General features: G+C 39.1%; 1 protein-coding gene across 1 annotated transcript in view; it reads right to left on the reverse strand.

The window, feature by feature from the left end:
- Positions 1-14,691, reverse strand: part of LOC309844642 (ceruloplasmin-like) — a gene marked incomplete at its 5' end in the record, with an annotated part of 31,347 nt that overhangs the window by 4,803 nt on the left and 11,853 nt on the right. The window contains 7 exons of the mRNA XM_082691739.1: positions 1,055-1,194; positions 4,661-4,862; positions 6,525-6,631; positions 8,642-8,770; positions 10,660-10,799; positions 11,575-11,782; positions 14,006-14,218. Of these exons, the coding sequence (XP_082547865.1) occupies positions 1,055-1,194; positions 4,661-4,862; positions 6,525-6,631; positions 8,642-8,770; positions 10,660-10,799; positions 11,575-11,782; positions 14,006-14,218 (1,139 nt within the window). The remainder of the gene's footprint in view (positions 1-1,054; positions 1,195-4,660; positions 4,863-6,524; positions 6,632-8,641; positions 8,771-10,659; positions 10,800-11,574; positions 11,783-14,005; positions 14,219-14,691) is intronic.

The raw sequence follows: 14,691 nt of genomic DNA on the forward strand, positions 1-14,691 counted from the left end.
GTGAAATATAGTTGGAGAATAAGGTATGTTTAAAAAAATCACTTCACAGTTTGCTTATTAATTACAAGGGGAAAATGATGTTTTTATAAATGGAGAAAAATAGTAGGGATCATCCCAATAAAGTTATCAAACAGCCCAAACAATGTCAGTACCTCTTATCAGCATGTACCTCTTGGTGTGACATGGAAAGCACACCATAATATCACCTATGTGCTGTTCATGTCAAGAATGTTTGACATGAAAAAAAAAAAAAAAAGAATGTTTGACATGGCTCTGATCACGAGGAAACTATCAGACCATGGCAGAATATGGGATACTCTACAATGGTCAGCAACTGGCCTGGACCCTTCAAAAATGAAATGCCATGAAGGATCGAGAAAAAAAAATCACTTATTTTAGGAGAGATATGACAATGACAACCAAATGCTATGTATAGCTTATTAGATCCTGAATTTAAAACAAAACAAAATCATTAGAAAGAGCATTTTGGGGATAACTGGGATTATTTGATGGATTATATGATAGATTATACTATTGAATTAATCTTAACATGGGGTGTGATAATGTTAGCACAATGGGGCAGAAATTCTTTAGTCTTAGGATGCACATGACTTTATTTAGTACTTAGGGGAAGAACCATGATGTTTACAATTTACTTTAAATGGGGTCCAGAAAAATGGAGAAAAAAAGTGTGGCAAAATATATGTGTTCCAATTGTTTTTCTCTTAAGTTACTAAGGGTTTGAAAACAAAAGTTGGGATAGAAAGGGTGAAACTCGAGATGATTATAGAAGTCTTATTTACCTATCAGGTAACACCAGGTTAGAGTGAGAAGTGCCCTTCCTGCATTTATAAGCACTTTCTGAGTGTCCACGGGATACAAAGAGCTAAATGTATAATTATTTACATGTACTCGGTATGTTACAGATTGTAGGTGTTGAACTTCAGTTCTGGCTGGGTCATTTCCTTTCTAGTTCTGTTATCCTGCCATGCTGCCCCCATAACTGCTTCACAAGACACAACAATAATTAGGTGACGCTGCCCAGGGCTCTTACCGTGTATTCAAAGCTGTGGCCGTGAAAGTGAACCGTGTGCAGGTCAGATTCACTCCCCATGCCAATCAGATACCAATTCACTTCATCCCCAACATGGAACGTCAGACCTTGGTTATTTCCAAACATTCTTCCATTAATTGCTGTGGAGGGACACAATGTATTATATTCAACAAAGATTTAAAATAATGTAGGTTTGGGGCCCCTAGGTGGCTCAGTGGGTTAAAGCCTCTGCCTTCGGCTCAGGTCATGATCCCAGGGTCCTGCGATCGAGCCCCACATCAGGCTCTCTGTTCGGCAGGGAGCCTGTTTCCCCTCCTCTCTCTCTGCCTGCCTCTCTGCCTACTTGTGATCTTTGTCTGTCAAATAAATAAATAAAATCTTAAAAAAAAAAAACCCAAAATTATAAAAAATAAAATAATGTAGGTTTTAAAAAAACACCTCATAGAAAGTATCATATGTGTTTTCAGAGGCCATGTGAAAGTTAAATTCCTTCTAAGGAAGCTGTTAAACATGACCAAACCATCCATTTATTTGGATGAGTCTAATTCCAGGGAGTTTTTCTTGCCTCAGGAAATGAGGAGTTGAGCTTGCTTTAAGTAATTGGGTTGCACTAGAATATCTCACCACTATGGATACATAAATTGATGGATATTTAAATGTGTCTATATATTTAAAGTATGTTTAAAGTGATCATAAGAGGCTTAGAAATTGAGTGTGTTCTTTGCTGTATTCAGACCTTCATGATCTGTCACAGGTATGAGTAGAATGGCCTTTGAGCTGGGGTCTCTCTCTCTAGCTCTAATCTTCTATAGCTGCGGTTTCCAAAGAGTAATAGGAAAAAATATTAATTTAATTATAGGTATAATATATAATTTATGTATTTTATATATGCATGTAATTATATATACGTATAATTATATATAATCAATTATATAATTTAGTCATCACTAATATATAATTACATATTATATATTAAGTTAATATATAATATAATTTATGTATAATATAAGTTAATTTTAACTTAATATATGAGTAAATATATGATATAATATATAAAATTATTATAATATAATGTAATCATATATAATATTGTATTAACATATATAACAGTAATATAACATGTAATTATACTAGTATGTAACATATTAATATTAATATGTGTAATGTATTAATATGTAATAATTAATATAATTGAATTATAAATTATAATATATTAATATATAATATATAATATAAATATAATATATTGATACTATGTTTTAATATTAATGCATAAATACATACTAAATTATACATTAATTCTATAATATATAATAATATATTAATTATAATATTTATATGATATTGATCATTTATATCAATATATAAATATAACATATTTAAATTTACATATATAGATTATATTAATCTATATAAAATTATATAAATGATATGGAGTTATATATAAACCATATAAATTATATATTATTTATATAAATTATGTAATTAATATTATATTTAATTATATATAAATAATTTATTTTAATAAACATTAAATATTATGTTTGAGATTTAATAATTAAGATAAATATAAATAAAATATTTTTATAATAATTATTAACTCCTTTTTACTTTTCTATTTTGTGTTCATCTGTTGAAATGCCAAAAATGCTTTAATACAGTGGTACAAATATCTAATTTATAACCCTATATCTATGGAGGTTGGGTTCTAACACTTTTAGCTGATGGAGGGATATACTAGAAATAGAAAAAACTAGGAGACTTCTTTAGACTGTGATTCTTAGACTTTAATGTGCATGTATCCCGAGAATCTTATTCCAGTGCAGATTATGAATTACTAGATCTGTTTCGTCTGAAATTCTGCATTCCTAACAAGCTCCCAAGCGATGCTTGATGCTGCTCAGACTAGGCCTGGAGCATGAAGGCCTGGCTGATCACCAAAGCAGTTCCTAGAGTATGCACCTCTACTTACTGTTCCCTCGTCTGGTGCCTTTGGTGCCTTCTGCACAGTGGTCTTTAACTGGATTTTGTCCTACAGGGGACATTTATGGCAGTACCTGGAGATATTCTGAGTTGCACAACTTGGGGAAAGGTGTTACTGACTTCCCAGGGCCAGAGGGTAAGCAGGCTGCTGAACATCTTATGATGCACAAGGACAACCCCCTCCCAATAGTTACCAGACGGAAAATATGAAGAGTGGCAAGCTTGAGAAACCCCAGTTTAGATTGTGTCTAAATTCTTAACAGGGTATTCAAGCTCTTGCACAATTCTGTGGGCTTTTCTTTTTTTCTTAGGTCACATTCTTCTATCTACTTGGAATGTCACCCCCCTCCCTCTTTACTAGACAGACTCCCATGCATCTTTAAATATTCAACTCAAAGTCCTCTCTCCTTCAGGAAGACCGTCTTGGAAATAAGAATTTAAAACACAGCACTGTGTTGATATTTCTGTTCCAGCACCCCCCCACCCCCACCCTTCCAGGTCAGGAGAAATGGGCCAGCCCTGTGCTGTGAACAGCTTGAGAGAAGACGCCTCATCTTCCTGGCCTTCGTATCTCCTCAGCACCAGTGTGGTGCTCTGTGCCCTCCACGAGGCATATTAAAAGATGATGGGTAGCAAAGATGCAGTCCTTGAATTAATTTCAAATTTACTGTATGTATCTTGGGGGAAGAAAATGAAGAAGTTGAAAAAGATCACATTTGGGTTTGCCTTACTTAAGGATCCCTTACCTAGTTGCATCCCGGAGCTTCCACCCGTGAAAGGACTGGGACCAGAAGTCTGACTGAATGTGACTGTGATCAAGTGAGATTGTTTATGTGCTTGTTCTTTGAATAATTGGCTCATTACTATGATTCTAGATGGGCAGGGGGACATAAACAGGACATGCCTATTCACAAGCCATCGACAAAAGAATTTTGGTAGGTGAGCATGGGGTTTTTTAACGGTCTGCCTGGTGGGAAATTGGATGAGACCACGTGCTCACCAATTTGCCACAAGCCCCACCTCTCCCTGTGTCTGTCCAGGTAAGAGACTTAGAATATCATTTCTGAAGGATATTCAGAAATGATAGCTGGTATTCTCGGTTTTACATCACCTGTGTGGTTCCGGAAGCATTGGAATTTGCCCTGCAGCTAAGTCTACAGCCCTTAGGCCAGATCCAGCCCTCTTACTTCCTGTTTCTCTCTGGCCCCTGAGTGCAGGATGGGTTTTAAATTTCTAAGTGATTAAAAAAAAAAAAACAAAAAAGAATGTTTCCCAACATGTGAAAATTTTATGAAAAAAACAAACTTCAGTGTCCATAATTGAAGTTTTATATTGGCTCACAGCCACTTCCATTTCTTTATATCTTATCTGTGAGTGCCCTTGTGACCCATGGCAGAGTAAAATATAGCCTATGGTAGAGACTGTGTAGTTTACAAGTCTACACTCTTTACTCTCTGGCCCTTTATGGAAAAATTTGCCAGCCTAGGCCACGTGATCTACGCCACAGTCCTATGTGATTGCCTTCTCTAAACTGCTGAGTCTGGTAAGTGTGAACCCTCCCCTGTTCCCTTTGTATGAAACATTGTAGAGGTTCCAGCTGTTGAAGCAGCTAGTGGACATTACCGTGCATTTGGTTGCTGAGGTCAAACTGTTCATCATTCCTGTCTATGTTGTTTGGATCTGAAGAATAGGTGTTGACATTTTCTTCAAAGTACCAGGATTTGTTCTCATCAAAAATCATAAAGTGGAGCACACGGTGAACTATGCTGGCTTTGGTGTTTTTGCGACACACGATCAAAGGGCCTACCAGTCCGCTGTTAAGATCCTGAAGAGGCAAAGCAAGATTACCAACTGTGCCCAAAACTAAAAATGTCCCCCAACCAGTGAAATGAGTAGAATAAAGGTTGAGTTCTAACGAGTTCAGATCGTGAGTTTGTAGTCATTAGGATTCTAAGTCTGCAACTAAGAAAATGTTTGACACGTTAAATCCTTGACTGAGGAAAAACAGTCATCTCACTCATTCGAGCTGAAGTCTGACGAGAACAACTAACTCCTGAGAGGGATTTTAGTCACATTCCTCAGTGGATTTAGCTCTATTTTTGAAATAAAAAACAAAAACCCAGAGCTTTGTTTTTAATTAGAATTTCTTGGCCTTGGATTTGGCAGGCAGCAAAGTCTAAAGGTCTCGGCCATGCAACGCCTCTGCCCCCAGAGCTGCTTCCGGCTAGGAGCCTTGGTTTGTTTATACTCATTTTGGTTTGGGGTTGAGTGTGTAAATTCTTGTTCTAGGCAGAGAGCAGGCCAAAATAACTAAAAGTTTGGAGACGAGACGTTTGTTGTTGTTGTTAAGTGAAAATAAATTGAACGCCAGCATTGATGGTTTTTGAAATGCCAATTGAATATTACCCCCACCTTAAAAAACCACCAGAGACGTGAGTCAAAGCCAATCAGCAAGGGTCGTTTATTGCAGGTTCGAACCTGGACCTCTGCGGCGGCGCTCGTTGCCGATAACACCGAGAGGTCCAGAGCTGGGTTGGTGCAGGATTTTTATAGACAGATACAAACAAGTTTCGGGTGGGGCTGAGCTGATTGATTGATAGTTTGAACAGGCATACTTGGCATCAGTGGATTGGGTCAGGGGACCCCGCACGAAAGCAGACAAAGCAATCTTACAGAAGCAGAACTGGCCGGTTAGCCCACACATGCAAAAAAAGCACTACCAGGATATTGAAGGCCTGGTTACTTATCAAGTAAAGACAATTGGGAGTCTCCTGGTGGAATCTTACATTCCTGCTATCAAGCATCCTTGTTAATGAGATTTAGGTTTAGAAGAAATTTAACTTTATTTACTTTTCCTTCTACCTCCGCCTCCTTCCGTTTTTCATGGAGGGGCGGGTGACATTAGGGCTATTGATAAGGTAACTTCTTTGTTGTAAATCTCAAGGACATTTGCAAACCAAGGGAGACTCCTACCTTGCAGGACTGTGATCTCTGCAAGTTAACTATTTATCGTTTTATGGCAGTCAGGGGTGCCTGAGGAATGTTACACATATGGAGGGGAGCGGGTGAAGGGGGGGGGGTGCAAGGCGTCAGCCTTTGCTTTGTCCTCAGCCAGCCTCCTGCTCCTTCAGTTTTAAAAAGCTATATACATCTATATATGTTTATTTCTCATTCATCAGAGACTTTTAACTCCATACTTTGTTTTCTATAATCCAAATATAACAAAGCAAATCAGAGGATATTATTATATTTTCCAATTCACAGTGACATTTTAGAAAATACCATGAATTGAAGTAATCATAACGCAATGATCTTGCTCTTGGAAAAAGCAAACATCTGTTGAATTAAAAGCTGAGCAGGATTCAGGTCACTTAAATGAAAGATTACATAGAACTAAGATTTTTTTTTAAAACACAAATCAATTCCTTCTTTCTTTCATTATAATTTCCAAGAGGAGATAGAAAAAAAAGGATGACTTAACGTTTACCTTAACCACATCCCCAGTCGAGTAGTAAAACCAAGGTATGCACTCAAAGTCCTTTGAGGCAGGACCAGTTCTTTCCGGAATCTGCCAAATGTATGTTTGGATCTCTCCTAAAATAGACAAATACAATGTTTATATACAGAATCTTTTAAAGCCCATGTTTTTAGGGAGATAACAAGCAAACCCTGAAGCTATCCACATATTAGGTGACAGAGTCCTAGTTTCCACTTCTGGCTCTACCCCTCCTAACTCTGTGGTCTTGGTCAACATGTTTATAGTTTCTGAGCCTCTGTTTCCTCCTGCACATAAAATGGGAATTTAGGGATTAGACAAGATGGTCCAAATTAGGCATTGCTCAGGTCACAGGGTGAAGTTGACATAACTCACACTGCTGCCTCTCACCACCTCTGGGTTACTGAATCAAAACCTTACAGTGATTTTGCCATTGAAAAATGTCAGTCATTACATATTGAACTCATGTGTTCAACAAATATTATTGTGGTGAAGATAATGCAGGCTTTGCAACATGACAGACTTGCTTTGAATTCCAGCTCTGAACCTTCTAGTTTATAGATCACATGGGCCTCTTCCCTCTTCCCAGAGCATTTGCATTAGCCCTATGGAATCTAAATCCTATACTCTTGCCTATTTCAGAGAAGTTTTTTTGGACACCTCCTTCTACTCCTGTGCCTTGCTATATAATCCTGCGTCTCCCACTTCCAGAGGCTTAAATTAATTTTCCTAAGCATCTCTGCTAACTTGATCCTATCCCCAACTTCCCTGCTTAGTACCAGCCCTCCCCTTCCAGCTCACCGCACAGGGCCTGAGCACAGCAGGAACCCAGAAGTGTTTGTGGAATGTACGCAATGGAATCCTTCTCTGACTAATGAGAACAGAGTGCTGACTTGCAAACTCTCTTGGTAGGAGATTCATGTTGGCACTACCATGGGACTATCTTTTTTTTTTTTTTTTAAATCCAAAAGGGAATATTTCACCTGCCATCAAAATGTCTCTTTCATCCCTCTACCCCGTGCATATATCCTTTCTGAATTTGGCTCTTTCCTTGATATCCTTAATTCCCAGAACTCCTTGTTTTGGTAGTCAACTACGGTAGACATTCAGGTTCCTCTTTAAGAATGAAGAAATCATTGCTCCACAGGCTGTCCGTCAGCTTCTGAGGTAGCCTTAGTAGAAGAGAGCCACCTCACCCAGGCTTACATCCAATGACAGATGCAGGGGCAGAAAGGCCCAGCTTTCTCACCCCATCTCAGGGCAACCGAGGACCATCCTCTCTTCAGAACTTCTAGGGATGGCTGTGATTTCTGCTGACGCAGCATCTCTACATAAGCTCTTCCTGTGCCCGATTCTGTGTCTTTGTCTTTCTCTCCATAGCCTTTGATCCCAAGAGCATTATCTGCCCACACATTTTCATTTCAGGGTCTGCTCCCTGGGCATATATTAAAAAGCATTTGTTTTGGGGGCACCTGGGTGGTTCAGTCAGTTAAGCATCTGCCTTCAGTTCAGGTCATGATCCCAGTGTCCTGGGATAAAGCCCCACATGGGGTTCCCTGCTTGGTGGGGAGACTGCTTCTCCCTCAGCCTCTGCCTGCTGCTTCCCCTGCTTGTGCTCTCTCTCTCTCTCTCAAATAAATAAATAAAATTAAAAATCACTTATTTTTGTCTGAGGTATATAGAATGCATGCTGTATAATGGTGTTACCACAGAAATGTTAATACATGAGGTTCATGACTTCCTCTTAGTGTCTCTCTCTTCCTACCCCTTTTGTCACACACTGCGTTGTATATTCAACTCCTATTTTAGCACTTGAATTGGAGAGTTGGAGTATAGTCTATTATACTGGCAGCTGAATGGTGGAGAGATGGGAGGAAAGGTGGTTCTAGAAGAAATTGTACACCCGGGGGAGTTTTTCCTCATGGTACCCATCCCGGAAGCAAACTCAAGACTTGCAAAAGGAACTCACTCCCAAACTCCTTCTTTAGACCCTTCCTACTAGTCCACTGGTCTCTCTCATCTTGAATTATGCCCATACTTAAGAAAAGACATTAGCACATAGTCCTGCACAAAAGCTGTGAAGCTTTTTTCTCTTCTGAAGCAGTTACCTGGCTGTGTGAGAACAACAGTGGAATTGTTTGTTTTCACTCCATGAGCGTGGATTGAATATGGTCTTGAGGCTTTATTTTTAAAGACAATTCGGATTTTTTGACCAGGAGTGAGAAATATTAAAGGACCTAGGGAATATAAAAAGGAAAATGTGTGGAAATTGTTATTTATTATAGATTATGAATCCTCTGTCCTCTTAAGTATTTATACTGCGACTTATTTTTATCTTTTTTCCTGAACATGCAGCCAAATAAAACACACTTTTAACAAGTGGATCATTGATGATTTATGAAACATAGTTTTTGTCTGGAAAATTTAAGTCTTCAGAACATTTATTTTGAGTAGCATCAGTTAATGCCTATGAAAACACACAATTTAGAAATGAAATCTTTTATTTTCTTTCTTAACCAACCTTATCACTTAAACCTTTTATCCTTTTCCCTTTTCACCTTAGTGGAGAGTTAGCAGGAGCTGGAAGGCCTTTTTACTGACCAAAGATGATTCTTTTTCCCTCAAGCCTGAAGACCCATTCATTGTACTCTCTCTCCCTTCCTCCCAGGCCAAGAAGTGGAGGTAAAAACTTTATTTTAAATCTTCTATTTAGAAGCAGTTATATCAGTGTCTATAAAAATTCTGAAACAGAGACAGTTTTGAGATAAATTAAGCATGGGGATTTCTTCAAACTTGCACTATAATTACTGAAATCAGAGCCCTGAAGGTGCCTGCTGGACATGAGATGCTAGCTTGGGACATCCACTCTTTGTCCCCATGGCCATCCCACCTTCCCAAACAGGAGAGAACTGTTTTCCCTTTTCTGTAAGATTTTTCTCTTTTTTTATAAATCAGAATGGAATCTAGAGGGTCATATTGTATTATTTACCTTGATTCATTCAGCCAGGATCCCAGCAAAAACTAACATTCTACTGTTACTAAAGACAAGAGCCACCCAACAGCAAGTGGGAACTGGACAGCACAGACCTCCTCCTGGGGGTCTCAAACAGACAAGCTTGGGAGGCTAATGAGGAGTCAAGAAGAGTATGAGTTTCTCCAACAACATGTAAATCCATCTTCTCGGGTCCCACAACAGAAAATAGTTTCAATAGAGGTCCCTGGGTGGCTCAGCCGCTTAAGTATCTGACTCTTGGTTTTGGCTCAGGTCATGATCTCAGGTGGTGAGATCAAGCCCCATGTTGGGCTCCTCGCTCAATGCAGAGTCTGCTTAAGACTCTCTCCCTCTCCCTCCCCTCCCTGGTCCTCCCCCCCCTCTGTGTGTGTGTGAGTGCACTCTCCCTCAAATACATAAATAAATAAAACCTTAAAAAGAAAAAGAAGAAAATAGTCTCCAATAAAAGAGTTATCAGGACCCAAATAAAATTTAAGCATAAATGCCATGTGACTTCTGGAAATACTATGCAACATACAGAAATGCCATTTGACATATGATAATATCATGTGACCTCTGCAGACACTGCCAGATTTAGGGAAATGCTACATATAGGTGCTTGGGGTGGCTTGTAGTTTTCCTAGCTTACTTGACAAGGGTAGAAGAAATAGCTGTAATTTTGCTCACTGTTAGACAAATGAAACTAAATATTAACACTTGAAATGTTTAAATTAAACACTTAAATTTAAACAAAAAGTTCCCCCTCCTCACTACCATACGGCTTCTGGGCTTCATTTTAGTATCAAGGAAATGATCTCTAAATGCTAATTCTAAGGTCTCTCTAGAGTTCTTGAATTCTGCGGGAAAGGAGTCAGGTAATCTGAACCTGACCAGAGTAACTTTCTATCGTCTCTTCAGTTTCCATGAAACAACACTTGAATCAGTTTCCTTTTCCCAGTAAAAGTGCCTACTGGCAAACAAATTAGAATTAACGTTATAGGCACTTTTACTGTCAAGGTGGAGGTGGACAATAACCTCAATGTGTGTTGAGAACTGTTATCTCAGAGATTGTTATCTCTGGTGGCCGAGGACAAGAAGAAAAACTTGAAGTCGAGTCTGATCGTATATTAATACCTAGTATGTCCAGATGTTTTTCATCTTCATTTCTCTTTGTTTGATTCTTGAATGTGATATCATCATATTGACGGTATAGGACTTTCTTGTATTTGGACCCAAGAAAATTTCCAATTCTATCCAAATATATGTCCGTTTCACTTTAAGGAAATAAAAACAAAACCAAAAAACCCACAAAGTTAGTTAATTCAATCATTAAATTAGACAAATTCTCATATGGAAGAACTCCTTATTGAAACAACACAATTGATTAATGTCTAGAGGCTTCTTTACCTCGAAAAGTAATTCTTCTTAAAAACAAAAATTCTCAGTACTGGCAAGATTGCTGGATATTCATTCTGTACTTTAAAACATGTTTTCCAGAGGAAATTTTAGTTTTGATACATAGATAAATAGCAAAAGTTAAAATCAGAGACAGAAATCGAGTTTTACAAAAAGAAAAGCAAGGGTCTCCAATTTGAGGTTCCCGAAAGAAGACAGATTGACAGAGACAAAGGAAGACAAAAGGGAAATCTGACTGAGGCCCAATGTTAAATGTAGCTCGAGTGATGTTTAGGACACCTCAGAGTGGTCAGGCGGGATGGTAACACTCTTCCGGAAGAGGAGTGAAAAGAAAGACAGCGAGAAACAAAGCCCAGAAGTAAGTGAGGCAGATATTCAGAAAGAATTGAAGTCATTTATAATTAAAGGTAAGATACATAGATAAACATTATATTTAGAACACATCCTAACCACACAGGTGCCTCACACGTATCACGCACACACACCTGTCCTGCACAAGCACAGCACACACACATACCGTAGAAAACTCATACACAGCACACAACAGGTGCACACATGAGTGAGACTGAAAAGAAAGGGGGGAGGCCTCCACAGCGAACCCTCCTGGGCTAGAGACAGAAACTACTGCCATACTTCTTTCTTTGTAAATGCTGCAGTTGTTTCTCCCACTTCCTGCTAGGAGAATAATCCCACACAACTTCCTCCGCAGCGATATAAATGGTTTTCTCTTCCTCATACTGTGTTTCATCAGGGTTTGCCTCCGCACACTGCCTCACGTGGTACTGATGCTTCATGCCTCCTTGATAGTGCTCTGCTGTCATACAAACCACATCAAAAGTTCCTGGAGATGAGTCAGAAAAGAATGCATAAAGCTTTATGTTCGATTCCTTTTCTCTGTGAAGTTGTCTAGAAGATACAAACCCCCAAATGGAATACAGTAAAATTTATTTTTTTTTCATTACTTTGGCGGATACTTATTCTTTATGCCAGGCTTATTTCTAGGAACTTGGGAAACACCGGTAAATAAAATGGTTAAAAAAAATCCATGCCTTTAGGGTTCATATTGCTGGGTGGGTGTTGCTGTAAACAGAGCAGGTAACATTTATGGATGTTGTGAAAGGCAGACTGGTCTCAGGAGGACTGAGAATCCTGGGTGGGGTGTGGCAGGGCAGGGAACAATGACCCATATTTTATAGGACAATCAAGGAAGGCCTTGATGGGACGGTGACACCTGGACAAAGATGAGAGGTAAGGGATGGATCCCGGACAAGAGCAGTCCAGGCAGAGGAAACATGCAGCAAAATCCCCAAGCTGAGGGTCTGTTTGGTGTGTCTACAGACCATTCCAGAGGCCCGTGTGTCTGGAGTGGAGTGAACAAGGATGAGAGGAGACAAGCTTGGTGCAAATTGGAGGACTGGGTCCCAAGGGTTCTTGGGGACACCCGAAAGTCTGTGGCTCTGAAATGGGGAGCCATTGTGAGATTTTGAGCTGATGTGGGATAAGGACACTGGCAGCTGTGCTGAGAACAGATGGCAGTGGCAAGTGCGGAGGGAAGGAGGACCCTACAATATTATTATTATTATTTTTAGGACCCTACAGAGTGATCCATGAGATAACGTGCGGCTTGGGTCAGAGTGGCGGAAGTGGAAGGCAATCAGACTCACACTTCCAAATCCCCAAGCAAGGACCCAACAACAACAACAACAAAAACTCCAGCCTGGTTCAGGCCATGAATTCCACCAGAATTCAGGTTTTCTTTCTCTGATTTTGCTAATTTTATGGTCATCACATGCCAATGCTGCTTCTGAAAGCTACCTTTATCATCCCTAACACTCTCTTCTGTCTCATCTGTACCAAATTCTGTTGTTGCTGTTACTTTTTGCAAAGGGTAGGATTCAGGAAGATGAACAAGAATCAAAACCTTCAGACTCAAGCATTTGGGAAGAAGTACTTGTTTAGAATGAGGTGATGCCCATGGAGAACAGCTCTTGACCCATAGCAGGTGTCTCCATGGATTTACTGTGGCTGATTTCATTAAGGAAAGAGAGGAAGAAGGAAGCAATTTTTTTTCTTAAGTCCAGGAAAACATCTCCCGGGAAAAGGAGAGGAAGAAGTGGGGCAGGCAGAGGCAGGAAATCCCTTGCCGCAGATTGAGTGCACAGGGCAGAGAGAATGAGTGTTGGAAAAGGTTTCTTTTTTTCCTCCCAGTGCTCTTAATCACAGGTTCTGTTTGTTTGAAAAGTAAAATAAAAATTTTTTAAATGCAGAAAATGTAATTGAATGAATCTGCACTATCACCGAGAGTTCAGATACCAATCCAAGGCATTTACGGAGTGGCTAGCTTAATGTGTAGCCAGCATTTGATTGGTCTCAGTAGTTTTTGACCAAGATGAATGGATTTTTATTTTATTTATTTATTTTATTTTGGTGCAGGTGGATCTGCAGGATAATGAAGGCACTAATATTTAACATCTAACATATACCAGGCGCTTTACTATGCCACATCTGTCTCACCTGGTCCTTATCTATTCCTTTTTGTGGATTGTAAATTACTTCAATCCCTATTTTACAAATGAGGGTCTCAGGTTCAGAGCAGAGGGGAGGCTCCTCTGACGCCCCTAACAGTATTCTGATTTTAAAAATTTACCAGCAGCAATTGACCTCACTGAAGTGAAAACATTTCCCTAGAGAGCCAGGCCCTCAAGGAGTGGAGTAGAGAGAAGGCAAAAGCAGATGGCAGGTCTGGGAAACAAACGGATGCAAGAGTAAGATGTAGAGAAGATCACAGAGTGAAAATGGGTTAAAATGCTTCAAAGCATCTTTACTTCTTTGGAGGAGTGTGGATTGATTTAAAGTCTGGAGCCCAGGAAGAGAAAACCGAGAGGGATGAGGTGATTTTTGTGATCTGGGAAATGATATATTACTGTTCCTCTGAATTACATGGAGCAGGCACTGTTTATGTAGGTTCCTTTTTTTCTATACAAACAATATTCAGTGCATGTAAAGATACTGTTTTTCATAATCTGGATACATTTCAGCATGAAAGAGAAGACCTTCCACTTACCTACAGAATCGGGTGTCATAAAAAGTGTCTGGGAGGTGTGGGGAAACAGAGCTATGGTGTCGTCCCTTGATCCTAAGGAAGTGAAGGTATTTCCTGAAAAATATATCCCATGTAAGTCTTCTACTGATCCCACACTGAGAACATGCCATGAAACGTTGTCTCCTAAACACATATCCAGTCCAGGCAGATTTCCATACATGTATCCATTTATGGCTACAAGACATTGGTGACAAAGAAAAGAATATTTAATTCATTGATAATTACCATCATTTCAAACTTACCAAAGGACTAATCAGAAGGCAGCCCAATCATGTAAGAATTTCAAGATTATCTGAGTTAATCCCTTCCTTTTAGATTTGAGAAACTAATGCCAAAGAGGTAATTACTTATCCAGTGTCATTAAGCTGATATTTGGAACAGATAAGATCAGAGTCCAGGTTTTTAGATTCTAGACCAGTCCTTTCTCCCTACACTTACAGTCTTCAAAAACCCACCCACGCAGCCACCAACCAACCAACCAATCAACTAACTAACTCAATAAACATTCCACCCACCAAAGCCACTAATTTGGCAGTAAAAAAAATACATGATAATTCTATCTCACATTTAATAATAGCTAAAACAACATAGTATACACCAACAAGGCATTGTTAAATATTTAATAAATTGAATTTAACATAATCATC

This window comes from Mustela nivalis (genome assembly GCF_964662115.1).
Source record: "Mustela nivalis genome assembly, chromosome: 1".
Classification (NCBI taxonomy): domain Eukaryota; kingdom Metazoa; phylum Chordata; class Mammalia; order Carnivora; family Mustelidae; genus Mustela; species Mustela nivalis.